We start from the raw sequence: 20,612 nt of genomic DNA, 5'->3' as shown, positions 1-20,612 counted from the left end.
TTGCCACCAGAGATGTGTCTAGTAAGAAGTTGTTGTAGCCAAGGTCAAAGAGGTTGCTGCCCATGTTCTCCTCTAGGACCTTGATGGTTTCCTGTCTCACATTTAGGTCTTTCATTCATTTTGAATTTATTTTTGTGTATTGTGTAAGAAAATGGCCCAGCTTCATTCTTCTGCATGTGGCTGTCCAGTTTTCTCAACACGATTTGTTGAAGAGACTGTCTTTTTTCATTGGATATTCCTTCCTGCTTTGTTGGAGATTAGTTGGCCATAGAGTTGTAGGTCCATTTCTGGATTCTTTATTCTCTTCTATTGATCTATGTATCTGTCTTTGGGCTAGTACCATACTGTCTTGATGATTACAGCTTTGTAATACAGCTTGAAGTCTGGAATTTTGATGCCTCCTACTTTGCTTTTCTTTTTCAATATTACTTTGGCTATTTGGAATCTTTTCTGGTTCCATACAAATTTTAGAATTGTTTGTTCTAGTTCTGTGAAAGATGCTAGTATTATTTTTGTTGGGATTGCATTGAATGTGTATATTGCTTTGAGTAATATAGACAATTTAACAATGTTTGCTCTTCCAATCCATGAGCATGGAATGTTTTCCCATTTCTTTGTGTCTTCTTCAATAACTTTCATTAGTGTTCTATAGTTTTCAGAGTCACAGATCTTTTACCTCTTTGGTTAGGTTTATTCCTAGGTATCTTACAGTTTTTGGTGCAATTGTAAATGGGATTGATTCCTTGATTTCACTTTCTGCTGCTTTGTTACTGGAGTATAGAAATGCAACAGATTTCTGTATGTTGATTTTATATCCTGCAACATTGCTGAATTTGTGTATCAGTTCTAGCAACTTTTTGGTGGAGTCTTTTGGGTTTTTTTACATAGAGTATCATGTCATCTGCAAATAGTGAAAGTTTGACTTCTTCCTTGCTGATTCGGATGCCTTTTATTTCTTTCTGTTGTCTGATTGCTGACGCTAAGACTTCTAGTACGATGTTGAACAATAGTGGTGAGAGTGAATATCCCTGTCGTGTTCCTGACCTTAGGGGAAAAGCTCTCAGTTTTTCCCCACTGAGGATGATATTAAGTGTGGATCTTTCATATATGGCCTTTATGATGTTGAGATATGTTCCTTCTCTCCCTACTTTCTTGAGGGTTTTTCTAAGAAAGGATGCTGTATTTTGTTAAATACTTTTTCTGCATCTATTGAGAGCACCATATGGTTCCTATCCTTTCCTTTATTAATGTAGTGTATCATGTTGATAGATTTGCAGATATTGAACCATCCTGCAGCCCCAGAAACAATCCCACTTGATCGTGGTGAATAATTCTTCTAATGTACCGTTGGATTTGATTTGCCAGTATCTTCTTGAGAATTTTTGCATCTGTGTTCATCAGGGATAATGGTCTGTAACTCTCCTTTTTAGTGGGGTCTTTGTCTGGTTTTGGAATCAAAGTAATGCTGGCCTCATGTAATGAGTTTGGAAGTTTTCCTTCCATTTCTGTTTTTTGAAACAGTTTGAGAAGAATAGGTAATAACTCTTCTTTAAATGTTTGGTAGAATTCCCCAGGGAAGTCTTCCAGCCCTGGACTGTTGTTTGTTGGGAGATTTTTGATTGCTGATTCAATTTCTTTGCTGGTTATGGGTCTGTTCAATTTTTCTATTTCTTTCTGTTTCGGTTTTGGTAGTTTATATGTTTCTAGGAATTTATCCATTACTTACAGGTTGCCCAATTTGTTGGCATATAGTTGCTCATAATATTATCTTTTAATTGTTTATATTTTTTTCAGTGTTCATGTGATCTCTCCTTTCTCATTCATGATTTTATTTATTTGGGTCCTTTCTCTTCTCTTTTTGATATGTCTGGCTAGGGGTTTACCAGTTTTGTTACGTCTTTCAAAAAACCAGTTCCTAGTTTTGTTGATCTGTTCTACCGGTTTTTTAAAAAATTTCTATACCATTTATTTCTGCTCGAATCTTTATTATCTCCCTACTTCTGCTGGCTTTAAGCTTTATTTGCTGTTCCTTTTCCAGCTTCTTTAGGTGGACTCTTAGGTTGTGCTGCCAAACTGGTTTTTGACAAAAGTGCAAAAGCAATTCAATGGAGGAAAGTTTGCTTTCTCAACAAATGGTCCTGGACCATTTGGACATCCATAGGCAATAAAATGAACTCTGACCTAAACTTTACACCTTATACAACAATGAACTCAAAATAGATCACAGACTTACATGTGAAACATAAAAATACACAACTTTTAGAAAATAAAATAAGAAAAAAATCATCAGGGTCTAAGCTAGGCAAAGATTCTTAGACTTTACACCAAAAGTATAATCCAAGGACAAGTTGGTAAATTAGATCTTAACAGAATTGAAAACCTTTGCTCTATGAAAGATCCCTTTAAGAGGATGAAAAGACAGGGGCGCCTGGATGACTCAGTTGTTAAGCGTCTGCCTTTGGCTCAGGGTGTGATCCCAGGGTCCTGGGATCGAGTCCCGCATCGAGCTCCTCTGCTGGGAGCCTGCTTCTTCCTCTCCCGCTCCCCCTGCTTGTGTTCCCTCTCTCACTGCTGTCTGTCTCTCTGTCAAATAAAGAAATAAAATCTTAAAAAAAAAAAAAAGACCGGAAGAAACCACTTATTAGACAAACTACTTTATCTAGAATATTTAAAGAATTCCCAAAACTCAATAGTAAAAAAAAAAGGAACAACCCAATTAGAAAATGGGCAAAGGGCACGAGCAAACCCTTCACCAAAGAGGATATATGGATGGCAAAAAGCACATTAAAACATGTGCAACATCCTCAGCCATCAGAGAAATGAGAATTAAAACTACAATGATATATCACTACAGGCCTATCAAAATGGCTAGAATAAAGAAATTACTGACAACACCAAATGCTGGTGAAAATGTGGAGAAACTGGATCCCACATACATTACTGGTGGGAATTTAAATGGTAGAATGACTCTGGGAAGCAGTTTGGCAGTTTCTTCTAAAACTAAACATGCGATTACCTTCCTACCCAGGAATTGCACTCTTGGGCATTTTATCCCAGGGAAATGAAAATTCATATTCATGCAAACCTGTACATGATTGTTCATAATAGCTCCAACCTGAAATCAGCCCAAATGTCCTTTAATCAGGTAGATGGTTAAAGAAATTATGGCATATCCATTCCACAGAATACTACTCAGCAATGAAAACTATCGATAAGTTGGATGGATTTCAAGGGCATCATGGAGGAAGGGCTGCTTTTTTGAACAAATGGTCCTGAAGCAATTGGACATCCACAGGCAAAAATAGGAAAAAAGCCAATCTTAAAATGTTTCATACCGTATGATTCTATTTATATAACATTCTATGAAGTTATAGAGATGGAGAAAAAATTAGTGGCTGACAAGTTGTAGGGATGGGGGCAGGTGTGGCTATAAAAGGATATCATAGGGAACCCTGTAGTAATGTCATAGTTCTGTCTGGTGATCATGGTGGTGGTTACGGGAATCTACACACATATTGCATAAAACCACAGACATATGAATGTATGTAAAAATGGTGAAATACGAATAAACTCTATGGATTGTACCAATGTTAATTTCCTGTTTTTTTTTTTTAAAGATTTTATTTATTTATTCGACAGAGATAGAGACAGCCAGCGAGAGAGGGAACACAAGCAGGGGGAGTGGGAGAGGAAGAAACAGGCTCCTAGCAGAGGAGCCTGATGTGGGGCTCGATCCCAGAAGGCCGGGATCACGCCCTGAGCCGAAGGCAGACGGGATCACGCCCTGAGCCGAAGGCAGACGCTTAACCGCTGTGCCACCCAGGCGCCCCAATTTCCTGGTTTTAATACTGTACTGTTACTACTGTGGGGAACTAGGTGAAGGGAGATAGGGAAACCTCCCCCTACTTTTTTTGTGGGCCACCTCGTGTGAATCTATAATTATTTTTCAACAAGTTGAAAAACATCTTAATTTTTAAAAAATTCACTGATTTTTTTCCACTGTTTTTTTTTCCAAGGGAGATTTGGTGGGGTTTAAGGGTTTAAGCAGGGTTATGACATTTGGATAGATCTTCCTGGTGGTTTCTTAGAGGATGGATATGAGGGAGGGCAAGACTAGAAGCAGAAAGATTTATTTCATTGATTCTAGGAGGCATTCCCCCCGCCCCGCCAATGTTAACATCTAAACTGGGATGTTTCATTGTAACTATAGCCAGAGAGTAGTCATACTGTATTTGTCATACCTACTCAGAAGAATCATAACTTGCGAAATGGGTGTCTGAGGCTTGGAAGAAAATTCCAGAGACAGAAGAGGAACATTCTTTTAGGAAATGCTGCATCACCAAAGCCCTTGATGGCATGCACAGAGGACTACATTGTGTGAAAAATCACGGACATCTAAAACTAAGTAAAAAAAAAAAAAAAAAAAAAATCACAAGAGGCTCTGAATGTGACGTTTTGGGAATATTTTTACCATGTTACTCCTTTTAAATTCCTTTTTATGTACGCACAAGAGTGAACTATTATAAAAATCTGTATCTATATAAATCTACACTTTCAATAAATATTAAATAAAAATTCGGAGTGATAAGAAAGCGTGGTGTCAGTTTATTTGCTACTTTTTTTTCTTAGCGGGAGCTAAAATAATGGTTAAGTTTTACAACTGATGGCGTCCAGGCAAGGGATCATAGACTAAAGTGAGAATAGGACCGTGATACGATGGGAGCGAATCCTTGAAAAACTAAGAAGGAAAAAAAATCGACTCCAGTTAGTGAATTATCAGAGGAGGGGTACAGATGAGCGGGTAAGGAAATCTACGGTGGTTTCCAGGTTTTTGGTTTGGGCAACTGAGTCGACGTGGTGACCTACGCGGGAGGGATGGGAAGGGCGGGCTTGCAGGGGGAGTTCGTTTTAGGATACATTGCGTGAGGAGCTTGCTGGCTCGGTTGAAGGGAAAAGATGAATGAAGCTTTCGTAATTGCTCTGGAGGGACCGAACCCCGCGCCCGGTACTGGGTCGCAAGGGGCCGCGGCTCTGCGTCGGTGGATTCTACACCTCAGGGCTGTTTGGGAGGGGTGGAAAGGTAGGGCGCAGCTCCGGGCAGCGCTGCGTGTCCCCCTGTGAATAAACCGCGGGACCTCCTCGTTACCTAGCACTCCAGGGTCTGGGCGACAGTGAGCAGGGACCCGCCAGCGGCTGTGATTGGCTGGAGCCGCTGGCGCCCGGGGCCGTGGGCGGGCCCAGATTTCAGGAACTGCTCAGCGATTGGCTGGCAGGTACCCAAAGGGCCTAAATCAAACTCTTGGCGCCGCCCTTTCAGAGAGCTGGCGCGTATTTCCACTCAGCCCTGTCGCTTAGTTAGACTGGTAAGCAAACTCTAGTTGTAGTGGTCAGTGAACGATCCCCCCGGCAACTGCTCCTGCCCGGCGTCGGGAGTGAGAGGAGAGCTGGGAGTGGCCAACTTGCAGGGGCGGGGCGGGCTGGGCCTTAGTCGGGCTTGGCTTCTGGACCAGAGCCTGTCCTGGGCGTCGATTGGGCCGCCGGATTGTCAACGTTACTGGGAGGCGTGGCCGACCCTTATAAAGTGTGGGACCCGCGCGGCAGCTGCGGTAAGTTCCACCGTAGCTAGAGCTCCGGTTGGTCAGGTGGAGGCGGAGCTTGGCGGCTGTGTAGACTTCAGCTGCAGCGTTTCCCGGCCAGGTATCTGGCCGCAGGCTCAGGAGACAAGACGGATCCCTCCTCCGGCACAGAAATGTGAGTTGACTCTGGTGTGGGGGGCTCGACACCTCCTTGCCAACTCCCACCCCCAGCGCCGCACTCTGCGGGACGGAAAATGGCGCATTGCAGCAGCTGCGGCTACGCGGGGAACCGCCGCCGCGCGCTGCCCCCAGACCTGGCCGCCCCTGGGGAGGGAGGGCAGCACCCCATTCCTGCAGCAGCCACAGCCAGCACTCCACGGGCGGGGTAGGGGCGTGGGGGGTCCCACCTTCATGGCACTGTCTCCTCTCGCCTGCGGGGCGCCCGGTTCAGGTTTCGGTAATAGTGAAGCCCGGGACAGGGCGAAGGTGGGGCATGGAGGGACAAAGTGGGGGGGAGGGGGTTCGAGACCCTTTCTTGTCTGATCGAATCTGTACGTAGGGCCTCCGGAAACAGTAATGGGTGCATCTGCCAGTTAGTAACTTGAGTTGCCCTGCAATCTCCGAATTTATGTATGCCCCTCGCCCCAACTATGCCTGTTACTCTACTCGCCCACCCCCTTTTGCCAGTGAGCAAAGATCCAGAAACTTAACTGACAGTTCTTTGGCGGCAGGTGAGCAGCTCAGAAAGACTCAAGGGGCAGTGGCATGTGATTCCAAGCAGCCATTTATCTCAAGGCCACCTGTATACGAGGTGTTTTCCTGTCATCGGATCTTAGCCAAGTATTTGGAAGAGAAATAGAACTGAGGATCTCTGCCTTCCCCCAACAGTTCAATTTAGTCTCTGACTGTCTTCAACACAACCCCCATCCCAAGATCCTGAGGGAGAACTGTGTCGAGACAAATGAAGTATAACCCTGGCAGGACCACCATATATTTAATAGAGATTTTTCTTTCTTATTACTGTCTGGAGTCCCGGCTTGTCCTACATATATTTGTGTTGCTTCTCTTAGTGACAAAAAAGGGAAAAGATTTAGTTATGTGACATATGGGTTACGACTACCCTTGGATGTTTTATTGCTGACTGTTCCCAACTCCCAACAAATAGTAAGTGAAATGGTCCCTTCAAACGCTTTATAATCATTTCGCTTTTTCTCTATTTGATTTCTACAGTTTTAACTGTATGTGCTCTTCTGTGCATTTTGGCCAAGACCTAAGATTCCATTTCCCCCCTCCCCCACACTTTGGGGAGGTGGGGGATGGACTGGTTCCTAATAGCACGCATGTGGGATGAACTGAAGGAAATGGAGAAAGCATGGTGACTAGCAAGGCATCACGAGGTCTCTGACCTTAATTGTGTCATTGGTGCCACCATCCTGGACTGCTTCCAAGACCAAATACTGGCTGCTACCTACTCACTGAATTTTTCACCTTCAGAGAACGAGATTGTAGTAGTAACAAGTCTTTTGGCTTCCATGGCTTTGTATGTTTCTTTCCTTTGTGCTTTAGAGGGAAATGAGAAAGCGATTTCTTTAATGGGGTTGAGTTGGGTATAATCTGCTAGTAAAGCCTCTCTGAAGAGTTATTCTCTATCTTTTTAGACCTAAAGAAATTCACTTAGGGAGGAAGAATTTTCTGGGTATCAGTTCTATTGTGGGTAGTTAAGGCATTTCCTTTTTGGTGACTTGTGATGATTTAATTTCTAATGCATTTACTCTTGGATTGCTCCTGTGAGGTATGTTTTGTGAGATTCTGCTTCTGTTTGAGGAGTTCTTACTATAACTTCTCTTCTCCACCAAGTTTGAGAGCTCTCCCTCTGTCGGTGGGTTCTTACTTGGGAGAGAAAATCTCATGCCTTAGGTTAGATTTCTGGGAATTCTTTAGGAGATGAATTTAGCTTCCATGTGTTGGGACATGGAAGGGAGTTTATCTTGAAGACCCCACACTAGATTCATCCCTTCTAAGGGTAAGGGAAAGAAAGAACAATCTCTGTGTGTAGTTGTGTAAACCAAGATTTCTCTTTGGGACATAAAGAACTAGGGAGCCTCCTGAGACTTGATGCCAAATCTAGAAAAGGAAGGGACACGATGTCTATGATACATGTATATTGAGGACTGTTACCCATATTCTTGCTTCCTGTCTGTGCTCTTGGAACAGTTTCATAACTAACACAATTGCCTGGCGCCCTAGGTCTATCTAAGTGAAACACCCATCTTCTCGGCCAAAAACAAAGCAAGCGAACAGTACTGACTCAACTCTACCTACAGAAACCTTGCCTTTGGTGATTCTCCAAGTTGTCCTTACAACAGCTCTGATATACTAATCATTGTGTGAAACAACTAATAGCCGGTTTCCTCTAAGCAGGGTCTGTCAACTTGTTTGTCCTCTTTAGGCTTTGCGTAAAAGAGCTGTTCAGTCTGTAGGCTTTAGGCTTTTGTACAAATTTCTCCTAACCTGGATAGGAATTTTCCAGTTTGACTTCATGTGAAAGGCTTCTTTCTGACAGTGAGGGAAGTGCCATTTAGTCCAAGGCTGGCACATTTGTCCCTGTAGCCATTGTGCCAGAGGATGTTTGAATTTAGGTCAAAGGATAGCCCCAAACAGGACTCTTGATGCCACCCTGGATGTCCCTGAACCCCACCTAAAGGTTGTTACAGGATCTTTCATCTTTTGCTTCTTCCTCTCTGCTGCATCTCCCTACTTGGTGTCACCAAGCAGTTAGAATCCCTTCTAGTTGCGTGTAGCCTAGTCACTATTGCGTTTGTGATACGGGACGAGAACGCACGTGATTCCTTTCTTGTCTCGGTTACTCTGTGTACTCGGCCCGCTTCCCTCCACAGGTCTGCTCCAGCTCAGCCACCCACTGAAGGGGCAGAAGGGACTGCCCCAGGAGGGGGTCCCCCTGGCCCTCCGCCTAATACGACCAGTAACAGACGACTACAGCAAACCCAGGCACAAGTGGAGGAAGTAAGTGGAGAGCTTTTTCTCTGAGAGTTTCCAGATGATAGAAGTTTAGAAACTTTTTTTTCCCCCCAATAGAGGGGTAGCTAAAAGCTCTGGGAGTTACACAGGGCCAGACTTGAGATTCTGTTGTTTTTACTCCTGTCTCTAGCAGAGAAGGGTACTAGCTCTGTTTCTGAACCCCCCTCAGGTGGTGGACATCATGCGTGTGAATGTGGACAAGGTCCTGAAGAGGGATGAGATACTGTCACAGCTGGATGACCGAGCTGACGCCTTGCAGGTGGGAGCGTCACAATTTGAGAGCAGTGCTGCCAAGCTAAAGAGGAAGTATTGGTGGAAAAACTGCAAGGTGAGTTTTCTTGTCCTCAACTCACAGAAGGCAAGAAAACCCTCAGATTCTCCCTTCCTCACCTCCGGTGGCGCAGGGTCTCTGCCCTGCGGAACTCTGTGGAGGAAATCAGAAAGCCTCCTTGAGATGCAGTACCCAGAATTGGCCACCAGGGTAGGCTAGAGTATTCAGAACCACTAACTGGGTGCCAGCCGGACCCTGAGGAGCTGGGAGGTGGTCAGTCAGGCTGCTTTTCCCAAAGACCCCTGGGAAATTCTCGCCTGGCCCTTCCCCACACACGGCCGACATCGACACAATGGCTAGGGAAGGTATATATTTAAATACCTGCAGCTTTTAGGAATGGGCCGAATACTTCACGGTGAGGAATGAATCAACTAAAGATCCCAGGTCTGCACCTCCACTGGTGTTCCTTTCAAAGCTTCCAGGCGAGAGGAGCTCAGCAAAATGGAGCAAGCTGCAGATGCTCTGTTTCTGGGAAGCCTCGGCTGTGGTGCAGGGGTGGTTGTCTCATGGGGAACAGGAGGCTTGGGCCCTCCCCGAGAGGCCTGCCTGTCTCCTGGGTGATGTGTGGTTTCTTCCGCTGTCCCAAGGATGGAGGAAGTTCTTTTCCCACCTTTCTAGTGGAAACATCTCTTTCCTCTTCCCCAAATCCAAGGACCCATTTTTGGTCAATGTTTCCTCAGATGATGATCATGCTGGGAGCTATCTGTGCCATCATCGTGGTAGTTATTGTAAGTAAGTATCGCTGAGGTTGCTGGTGGGGTGAAGAGGTGGGAAGGTCCTGGAATCTTCTCCCAGCCCTGCCTGCCTGCCTGCCTGCCTGGGGAGTGGGGCTGCTCTGACTGAGGTACGGAGATCGCTGCTGTGGGATCATCACCTGGTTCGGGAGGGACAAAGGGCAAAGACAAGGGACTTCCTTGATGGACAAGCCTTCCCTCTGCAAGATCCCGTGGGAAGATGGTCCCTCCTGTTCTGAGGAAGTGGGGCTGTGCTGTTTGTCACTGGCTTGGGTCAGAGGGAGACCACAGGGATGGGACACCTGCAACTGAAAGGCGTGAATGTCTAGTAACTTGATGTAATTTGCCCTCTTGTTTTCTCCTGTCTCTTTCTCTTTTTCCATCTGGGACTTCCTGATTCCTGTGTCCAGTCTACTTTTTTACTTGAGAATGTGCCACCCCTTCCCTGTTCTCCATTGCCATCCAAACTCACATGCCTCTCCCTCTGTTTGCTCTCTCAACGAACGTCCCCATTTACCTTCCTCCACCCTGTCCTGGCTTCTCCATTGCCCATTCCTCCTTTTCTGTTGCTTTCATTTGCACTGTGTCCCTCAACACTAGAAATGCTGCTCGTGGCACAGTCTTGAAGTAACTCCCTGAAGAGCCGTGGCTGGCACCTCCCTACTCCGTTCTTATGTACTCTTCAGTTATCCCAAAGCCAAAAAGAGCTGGAGGCCAAGAAAAGAGGAAGGGGTGTAGCCGAGGTGACGAGCCCAAGAAGGTGCCAAGATTGGGGGAGGAGAAGGGTGTTGGTGCTGATGGTGTCACCAGGAAAGGCCAGGCCGCTGGCAGGAGGGGGCTGGGAACAGCTAGGAGAATGGCAGCTCACTCGGGACTGCCCTGGTCACTTGGGGCTCTTCTCCTAGGCCAGGCCTGAAGAGGAGCCTGGGGTGGGCCCATAGTCCAACTTGGTTCTGGGGTAGTACCCTTTCAGAAAGTCAAATCTGTTTTTGCAGTTATTTCTTATCTGTTAGTCTGAGATTTTCTGTGTTGTCAGGGATCTTACGGCCTTTTGCTTTGTTTTCCGGAGACCTTCAGAACATACATTAATTGCAAAAGGACTGCCTTCATTCCCATCCTAGAAGCAGCCACCTAAGCTCATAGCTATAAGGGGCTGTCTCTCGTCCACGTTTTCTGCGGCATTCTGTATTGTTCATGAGAGCACCAAGTAATTTCATATAGCCAAAGCTGGGGGCTCTGAGTTCGTTTTAATTGTTGGCACAGATAAAGAGAGAATGAGTGTTAATTATAGAGAGACAACGAGTCAAGGGCCTAATCTGAAACTTACAAGCTTGGGGGAAGCCACTTGTTGCCTGCTTGTTGGGGAGGGTCCTGCTGGTCCCTTCCCGTTAATAAAGTGTGAGGTGTTAGAAATGAGGATCCTTGTGGGCTCTTGGGGACTCCTTTCCTCTACCCCATTCCCATGTACTTACCAAAGACAGGGATGAGGCAGGAGGTCCTTCCTGAGGCTGGCCTCTTCTGAGTTTTCCGAGAAGTCCAGTGTTGGGTGGAGGCGGGACTGGCTGTGGACAGGTACGCATGTGCACTGCTGTGCTTTTATGGGCCCTCTCATCTAGAGCCACCCGTCTGTTCTTCCTGCACCGTGCTCCCCTTCTGAACCACCTGTACCCTTCTGAATTCCACTTTGCCTCCTTTCCTTTCCTCTCTGCATGGTTTGTGGGGGCAGACAGTGGAACCTGAGGATGGGAGGCAATAGCTGGGCTTTAGGATAGTGTAGGGAGTGGGACAGACCCAGGTGTGAGGGGAGGAGGGAGGCTGGGAGCAGCAAGGGGGAGCACCCGTGACCCCTTATTCCTCCCGTCCTCCGGCCCACAAGCTGGAAGAGGCTGAGGCTGAGGCCAGGCTGGGCCAGGTCTGGATGCTCCCTTTCCATGCAGCAGCATTTCATTGCGCGAAACCATCCTTCCTCTCCCTTTGCCCCTGTTTCCCACATTCCCTTCGTCCTGCCCCAGGGCAGGACTGAAGAGCTGGAAGAAAGCAGTCAGTGTACCCTCCCAACGGCCCCCCTCGAAGGTCTCCACTCTCCTCTGGGCTCCTCCTTGCCTAATGCAGGGGGTCACCGCTGGAGAAGAACCACCACTGTCCTCGATGTGTCCCGAGCCTGGAGCAAATTCGCCCTCTTGGCCCACCCAGCCCTGTCACAGGAATTCTTTCCTGGGCTTCTGTCCCTCTGAGGCTCACCAGATGTAGTTGGCTTTGTTCTTTTGGGGATGTTTGGCCTTCTACTTTCTTTCTCACCCCACCCTGTACCCTCTTCTGTGTCTTTGCTGTCCCTCTTCCTCCACCACCCATGTGCATGAGCAAATATGCAACCAAACCCCGGGACTTTGCAGTCAAATGAAGCCGAGCTTCCCACATCCCCTTCTTCCTTGGTTTGCCATGAGGCGATGTGGGGTTTCCACTGTGTGTCTGTCATCACCTCTGTCCTTTTTTCCTACCCCCAACCTCATACTTGTATAGAATAATAACCGTTGTACTTCCACCGAAGGCATGTGGCACATTTACCAACTTCATGTACTCTGAACAAAGGCAAAAAAAAATATAAATTCCTACCACTAAACTGACTTGGTTGTTGTTTGGGTTGGAGTAAATGAGGGGCGGGGAAGGGGTTGTTTTCCTTCTACAGTGTGATGTTGCATGAGGCCGGAAGGCTGGCTTCTGTGTGCCATGTGGCATTCTCAAGATCAAAGATCCGTGTGTTGGCAGAGGAAGTGGTCTCCACTCTGCATTTGTACCTGGTGCGGCCCCAACTCTTCCAGGTGCTAGTGAGAGGAAGTGATGGCAGGAAGTCGAGGGGGCATCTCAAATATCACATCAGAAACCACTGCAGGTTTTCTCAGACACCACCCCTCTACCTCCTTCCTAGGTCCTCAGGCTGCCCAGCCTGTCCGAGGGGGGAGGGGTGCCCGGATGAGGCCTCTGCAAATACACCCTGTTCCCCAGCAGCCTCATGTCCACTTTTCTTCTGCTGAGTTCCACTGTACTGACCAGAAACATTTTAGAAATGGACGAAAGGAGAAATCTCTCCCCTGCAGTTAAGGGAGTGAGGCGCCTGGGGGTATCCTGAAATACCCAGTAGTTGTCCAAAAGGGCACAACTTTAATTGTAGCTCAGGGTTACACAGAGCAAAGGACATGGCACACCAGGGCTGCCTCTGAGGGCCTTCATTTCATACCCTGAACACTCTGCAAGTTGGCACAGCTAGGCTTGGGGACAGGGCTCAGTTGGGTCCAGTGTGGGGAAAGACAGGAAAGTGGGAAAGCTTTGTTTCTGAGGACACAAGGGGCTTTTATTTGGACAGAGTTAAAATGTTTGTGTGTTATGGCCCAACCCCCACCCCTTTGTCCCACTGCCCCCAACTTGCTCTTTTTTTTAAAAAAAAGATTTATTTATTTTAGAGAGAACAGGAGCATGAGTGGCGGGGGGGCAGAGAGAGATAATCTTCAAGCAGACTCCCCACTGAGTGTGGAGCCCAACATGGGGCTCCATCGCACGAACCTTGAGATCATGACTTGCCCTCCTGCTCCTTTCTTAATATCTTCCCATTTTCTTTTCCTATCACAGGCTCGTTTTTAACCACCACCCGGACATTTTGCTTTCCTACCACCCTCTCACCTCTTCATGTTTCCTCCCTTAGTGTTCAGCCCAGGGACACAGTGAAAGAAGTCAGAGACCCGCACAGAGCCAGTGTCCCCAGGATCTGTGCCTTCTTCATGCCTTTCTTGGGGCCTTTTTGAGCTCTGAGACTTGGCTGGAGTCCTTCTGGGAGAATGTGACCACTCTTTCCTTTTGCTCTGAGGCAGGAGAGCGGTTACCCAGAGGGCCTCAGAGTCTTGGTAGATCTTGGTGAGGTAGCTAGGAGAAAACAAGAGGGAAGGAGTTTGGTTTCAGTTGTGGTAACCCCAATAGCAGGGGGCTGTGGTATGGGGACTGGCTGGAACTCAGGACACTTGGGCTTCATCCTTGGTTTGGGTGGGGAGGTGGCTAGAGCCGGCTGATCCACAAGTGAGGAGGGACAGGGACAGGGCTGAGGGCAAGCAGGCACTTACCTTGTCATCTCTGAAGCCCCAGGAACAACAGTGCAAGAAGGAAGAGGCTGCTGGCAAAAAGGACTCCAAAGGCTGTTTTCTCCTCTGTAGGTTGAGAGCAGCATGGGAAGGAAACAGTAGGTTGGAATAATTTCTGAGCCCGCACCTGCCCCAGCAAGAGGGACAAAGCAGGGGGAGAAAGGGAGAGAGAGCGTGTGTGTGCGCGTGTGTGTGTCCCCATCCCCAGTTAAGGAGCTCCTGGCAAGCATTCTGCTTTCACCCAGGAACTGGGCACATGGTAGTATTCGTACTTGTTGAAGGTCGTCGGATGTCTGTGTGGTCCTCCACATAGAATTTCCTACCCCTTCCCACCTTGGGACATTTAGAGAGATTTAGGTTAGATTCGTTGTTGACGGGTGAACTGAAATTTTGCGACTAGCTGAGGAATGATGTGAGTTGAGACAAAACCCCAGTTCTGGGGAAGCTTGCAGTCTGGGGAGCCACCAAATAATGCCCAATGCTTTTGGATGTTTGCATTTCTTGCTTAAAATCTTTTGATGACATTCTCTGACTTTAGGATGAAATTCCAGCTCGGAGGCCCATTGTGATCTGCCCACTAATAGCAGTAGAGGGTTTAAGGCTCTAAGGCAGTCAGGCTACCCACTTTTCATATTTTCTTTTACCATTTACTAGGTAGGTGACCTTGGGCAAATTAGCTGACATCTGTAAGTGCTAGTTTGCTCATGTAAAATGGGAGCCCGTGATAATACACGTGATCCTACAGCTAAGTTCTTAGTCCAGTGCTTGGTTCATGTAAATGCTCAATAAATGTAAGTACTTTCCAGCTGCAGAGCCACTTCTCCCTCTTCCCACACACCCTTGCTCTAGCTGTGCAGTTCCCCAAATTCTCCTGAGACTGTTTTATAATCTGGCCTTCATGTGTGCCATGCTTTCCGTTCTTCCCGTCTTGGCTGTTCCCCTCCCACCTGAGCTAGCTCGCTCGGCTGGCATGTCTCCTCCAGGCCTTCCTCCCTGACTGCCTAGTCTGTGCCTCCAAGCTGACTAAGCTCCTTGAGGGAAGGAACAATTCACCCTTGATCTCCACCGTCGAGCTCTCAGTATATGGCCGGGCGCCCTGGGACCTGGGGTGTAGCAGAGTCTCAGGTTGTGGGGGCAGCTATGGAGGCTGCCACCTTGGGAACCAAGAGGCAGAGGCTGAACAAAGTGTTGTGGGAAGCAGAACAAGGCCAGGGATGAGCTGGGGACAGGAGAGCCATGAGCCCAAGCATGGAGGTGGGGAAAGGAGGGCACTCATAGTACCTGGTGGGGCGATCTGGGCGCTGGCCCTAAGGGGCTGCTCCAGGGAGCTGTGGGTGACCTGGCAGGTGTAAGTGGCGCCTGCAGGGCCAGGTTCTGCTGTCAGGAAGGAGGAGATGCTGTAGGTGCCCGCTGGGCTCTGCCGGAGGCTGGAGAAGGAGGCGCCAGAGACTGGGACCGGGGCTCCGCCTGGCTCCTCTCGGGTCCACATCACGGTCATGTCCAGAGGATAATAGCCAGCAACGTTGCAGATGAGGGTGGCTGGCAGAGTTTTGTTCTCCAAGATCAGTCGTACTTTGGGGGAAGCTGGAAGAAAGAATGAGGAATGAGATTCCAGAGGGCTCCAACCTGACAGCAGCATTACCCAAAGCCTTCTTTCTCCTTCTGCTGGGAGTGAGAGTAGGTTGTGGAAGCTGAAGTTAATGAACCCCTCAGTGGAGTGCCAAGGCGGGTGTAAGGGCTCCACCCTGGATGCAGGCCAGAGGGGGGCACGTCTTCCATAGGTAGTTGAAAACCAGTAGTTAAACCCAGTAAAGGCTGGTTTCTTATCATCACAATAAGCTCGTGATTTTCAAGGACATCAGTGATGACATACTCGTGCCAGTCAGGTGGCTCCCACTCCCCTGCTTGGTTTGCTGCCGCTGCTTCTCGGGACGTGGTCCAGAGGACTGGGGTACTTGGGAGACAGGGCAGCAGGATCTGGGGCAGGGAAACTGCTTGGTGGAATTATCCTGGAGTCTGGCAGGGAATAGTGTGCCTCTAGGATGGAGATGGCAGTTAGGTCATGGCGATGCCGTCCGCCTCTTGAGAAATTGCCCTTGTGTTGGATTCTGTCCTGAAAAACACTCCCATAGGCATATCCCTTCTGCTGTCCCTGGAGAACCGAGTATGGCCTCACCTTGGACATGGAACTGGATGATTTGTTGAGCCTGGTACAGAGAAGTGGTGATCAGGCAAATGTAGGTGCCCTCGTCCTTCAGAGTGAGGCTCGGCAGGGTGAGGGAGGCGTCCCCGGCCACAAGTAGCTGCTCAGCCTCCAGGGTGGCGCCCTCCCGCTTGGCCTGCCGCTGCCCCCTGGTCCAGCTGTATACCAGCTCGCCATTGCCCTTATGGCGCAGCCGCCACTCCACACCAGTCAGCTCCCAGCCCGGTGCCATGGAGAAGCCACAGTGCAGAGAGGCTGAGGACCCCAGCAGGAAGTTCAGGGATGGAGTCTCTGTTGTCACCTGGAGCTCCACTGTAGTGAGAAGAAGGGTGATTGCGGGCTACTTCCTCCTTCAGTCCACCTGATCTCTAGCTGTGGGTATGTTGTGGGCATACCCATGCCCCTGCCTCCTTCTCTGGACATTGAGGCCAGTTGAGCTTATTTCCCACTAGATGGAACCACAAAGAAATGGTGCTCTGGAAAGGCAGCCTGGCACACATGATAATCCTAACTATTTTGGAGTCACTTAGCTCTGGACAACCTGACAAAAGCTACGGACTTCTCACTAGAAAAGTATATATGCAATATTATGGGTTACTGTTGACCCTCAGGTCAGACCACGGGAATAGCAGAAAAAGCTTTGGAACCCCTTCTTCCACTTACTAGCTCTGTGACCTTGGGCAAGTCACTAAGGGTTGCCAAGGTCATCTGCTTAAGGCAAGGCCATTGTGAAGACTACATAGGAGTGAGAGTTTTAAAAACACACAGTGGTAGTATTTGTGCCAAATGTGTTGAGTCTAAGTCTAATGAGGAAAACAATCAGACAAATCCAAATGGTGGGATACTCTACGAGACAGCGGGCCTGGATTCTCCAAATGTCAGTGCTAGGAAAAGAATGTTCTGGACTTAAGGAAGCTAAAGGCATGGGGTGCCTGGGTGCCTCGGTTGGTTGAACGTCTGCCTTTGGTTCAGGTCATGATCTTGGGGTCCTGGGATTGAGCCCCGTGTTGGGCTCCCTGATGAATACTGACTCCCTCTCTGCTCCCCCTGCTTGTGCTCTCTCTCTCTGTCTGTCAGATGAATAAGTAAAATCTTTAAAAAAAAAAAAAAAAAAAAGGAAGCTAAAGGCACAGGACAAGTAAATGCAATGCATGATCCTTGTTTGAATCCTGGCCTTAAAACAAACAAACAAACAAACAAACAACCCAAAAACAAACCAGAAAGCTATAAAGAACATTATTGGGGCAACTGGAGAAGTTTGAATTTGGACTCTATATTGATGGTACTACTGTATCAGTTTTAAAATTTCTTAAGTCTGATGCTCAGTGGCATACCAAGCAGTGGTGGGGGCAATGGGAACAGACTGCCCTGGCAGGGAGGAGTATTTTATCACCGATAGTGTTCAAAATTGCCAATACGATGATGGTGTAAGGGTGAGAATATGGTGTTGAATTCTTTACACACTGTACCCCCTTATTGCCTGCACCACTGTAGACTGCTCCCCACCTTGCTGCTGGGGTGATGGTTTTGTGATTTTGAAGGAGAATATCCTTGTCTTTGGTTATACATTTTGTGTTCTAAACGAATACATGCTCTGCATGGAAATTTTTGGGGTGAAGTGTTGATATCTGCAACTTACTTTCAGTTAGTTTGGGGAGTTATCTATTCTTCCATCTCAAGAGAGAGGTTGTGGCAAAATATTAATAACTGGTTAATCTAGGTGAATGGCATACAGGTATTCATTACATTATCCTTTCACCTTTTTTGTAGGTTTGAAATATCCCAAGATAAAGGGGGGGGATACCTAGCCATGCCAGGACTATGGTTGACACTGGACAGACATGAGGACCCCTCTTCCCTGATGTGGTAGGATAAATTTAGGTTGCACTGCAGAAAGCTTCAAGTGTTCTGGGGCTTTCTAAGCATAGGAGGGTAACCCCCTAATCTCTCGATTTGGTTGTCTCTTTTTGGAGGCAAAATACTGGATTTGATGAACTCTGGAGAAACCTGTAGTCATGTTCTCAATCTTCTGTACCTGCTGGGATGTGCTGGGTGGGAGAGGGCAAGGACCAGGTTTTACTAATAAGAGATAATGAACGAATGTGTATCCCTGTCATTGCTCTAACGATCTTTTTTTTTTTTTGTAAAGATTTTATTTATGTATTTGACAGAGATAGAGACAGCCAGCGAGAGAGGGAGCACAAGCAGGGGGAGTGGGAGAGGAAGAAGCAGGCTCACAGCAGAGGAGCTTGATGTGGGGCTCGATCCCATAATGCCGGGATCACGCCCTGAGCCGAAGGCAGGCGCTTAACTGCTGTGCCACCCAGGAGCCCCTGCTCTAATGATCTTGAAGCACCAGACCGGGCAGGCTGGCTTTCACTGGGATACAGCTAGTGCCTGGCTTAATAAGACTGCTAGGGACAGCATATGTGAATAGAGCATCACATGTCATTTCCTCAGATGAGGGAGGTGAAAATTACCCCAATGCAATTATTTGGGTCTTTAGGAGAAAGGACTGAGGCTAGGGGACACCTTGAGATAACTGATGTGGATGGAGGTGGGCTTGTTCCCTTCCTTCTCCTTCTAGCCCCCCATAGCTGACCGCTTGAAAAAAACCCAAAGCTTTCTTTCTGCCACTTTTAATTTTCTCACCTGCAGTCTGCACCGTCCCATGGGGGCTCAAGGGCAGGTTCAGTGTGGGGTGCAAGACAGCCCCATTCTCAGCATCCCTGGGAGTCTTCATCACCATGGAGACACTAGGTCCCCCTCCGGACACCTGCACATTGGTGATGAACCAAGCTGCCTTCTCAGTGGCCTGGAGGAAATAGTGGGAGATCTCACAGGTCACCTCCTTCCCGTTGCAGTCAGCATGGAGCAAGGCCTCAGCCTGGGGTATCTGTACCAAGTTCACTGGGGGAGGAGGGCAGCACAGAGGTCTAGTTGGTTTGAGGACACCTGGGCCATGGGAAGCTGGCGCAGTGGGTGTACTCGGGAACTGGGCTGTCTCAGCAGAGGGAGCCCAGAAAGATTGGGACATAGGGTGGAGGGCTCTTACCTGAGGCCTCGAAGGTAACAGGTGGGTTGTCTTTGGCCAGTGTGCCCCCTTGGAAATCGGTGAAGCCTTCCAGGGAGCCATCATCCAGCACCGGTACCTGCCTCAGCACGAGCAAGGCCTTCACCATGTCCCTACTGCTGGCCAAACCGCCACGCTGCCTGCCTTCTTCCACCAGAAAGCAGTCTAGGACCACATCCACTGCCCGCCACTGCCTTTCCCCTGCAGGTGAAAGACTGAGTGAGCACCCTCTTGCCCAGAGACTTGCTTCTGTGCTCGGGGTCACCCGACCCAACTGTGGAGTCATCAAGGAGGGGTAAAAGTCTTCCAGGGTCCTAGCTGTCTCCTGTGTCCCTCTCTTGTCACCCCCAGACCAGCCTTCTGGGAAGCACTTGCTACTCCAGGTATATACTTGGTATGAATTATTTAAAATCCTGGATTTGCCTTGCTCAGAAAGGTTTGTTTTAATTCTTACTACAACTGTCACGAAAAACTCTCTCTTCAGTCAAAGGAATTCTCAGCAAAAGCAAATAAATGAGCAAAATTGCCACCAGCAGAGGAGACAGGACACTTGTGTGGCTAGGGGCCTGGCGACCATCTTCTCAGTTTCCCAGCCAGCCGCTGGGTCTGCTCGGCTTTCTGCCATCACAGGTGGCCTTCCCCTCCCCCGCCTCCGGGGCTCCCCTCCTGCCTCCAGCGGGGATTTTCCAGCCGGGAACCCTTCCTCCTCGGAGTCTGTTCCCAGGCAGTGCCCTCTCTGGTAGGCCCCCACCACATGCACCCAGGAGGCCCCTCTTCTCTTCATCTGGCCTTTCCCACAGTCTTCTACCCGCTCTCCAACACCATCGGTGTCTTGCTTTGCCAGCCTCTTTCCTGTTGGCCTTCGGAGGCAATCGCCGCCCCCCCCCAACCCTTTCCCCTTCAGGAGTCTCGCACTGGGTGGCTAGCTGGTGTGCCCTGGGCCCCGTAACCGCCCCCCGCCCCCCAGCCAGCGATCCCCCCTCACCTGGGTCTGCCGCCACCCCGGACAGAGCCAGATAGAGCAGCAGGCGCCATCCTTCCTCTGTGCCCATGGGGGCTGCGCTCCCGCCCCCCGCGTCGCCCACCGCACTTCTGCGCGGCCTCCCGCTGGCACGGCCGGGCTGGAGAAGAGGGGCTTCTCCAAACCACCCTTGCCGGCCTGCTGCTTTCTCTTCAGTCCTCGGCCTACTTCGCTTTCGCTTTCTCTTCCAAGAGCGTCACCTCGGCTGGCTGCCTTTGCCCGCGAGTGAAGCCACCGGTTGCTCCTGTCAGAGTCCTGTTCGTTGTTCTCCTTTTTCTCCGCCACCCGCCCCCGTCCCCGCCAAATGCTCTGGTTATCTCAAGACCTGACTTGACTGCGTGCGCCCTTTTGCTCCCCACCCAAGAAAGTGGAGCTGAAATAAGGGGGAGGGGGAAGGGCGAGACTGAAGGGCTACTGGGGACCGTTCTTCATTTTCTGTGGGTGCCACACCCACTCACGATCCCCGCTCCCCGACTTGGGCAGAGCCCCAGCACCAGTCCGCACCGGA

General features: G+C 48.8%; 2 protein-coding genes across 2 annotated transcripts; one reads left to right on the top strand and one right to left on the bottom strand.

Moving 5' to 3' along the window:
• Nucleotides 1–5,583: 5,583 nt before the first annotated feature.
• On the top strand, nt 5,584–17,833 carry VAMP1 (vesicle associated membrane protein 1). Its single transcript, XM_008683567.2, has 5 exons — nt 5,584–5,751; nt 8,474–8,600; nt 8,785–8,943; nt 9,627–9,678; nt 17,781–17,833. Coding segments are annotated over exons 1-5 (378 nt in total). The 5' UTR covers nt 5,584–5,749; the 3' UTR covers nt 17,819–17,833.
• On the bottom strand, nt 11,032–20,342 carry TAPBPL (TAP binding protein like). Its single transcript, XM_040642068.1, has 7 exons — nt 20,069–20,342; nt 19,066–19,284; nt 18,663–18,920; nt 15,984–16,322; nt 15,089–15,391; nt 13,790–13,873; nt 11,032–13,595 (listed from the first exon to the last, which is right to left on the bottom strand). Exons 1-6 carry the CDS (start codon nt 20,133–20,135, stop codon nt 13,794–13,796), a joined length of 1,266 nt encoding a protein of 421 aa, XP_040498002.1. The 5' UTR covers nt 20,136–20,342; the 3' UTR covers nt 11,032–13,595; nt 13,790–13,793.
• Nucleotides 20,343–20,612: the final 270 nt, after the last annotated feature.

Source organism: Ursus maritimus, unplaced genomic scaffold (assembly GCF_017311325.1).
Source record: "Ursus maritimus isolate PB19 unplaced genomic scaffold, ASM1731132v1 scaffold_26, whole genome shotgun sequence".
NCBI lineage: Eukaryota > Metazoa > Chordata > Mammalia > Carnivora > Ursidae > Ursus > Ursus maritimus.
The sequence above is the reverse complement of the archived record's forward strand: the minus strand, read 5'-3'. Positions and strand labels throughout refer to the sequence as shown.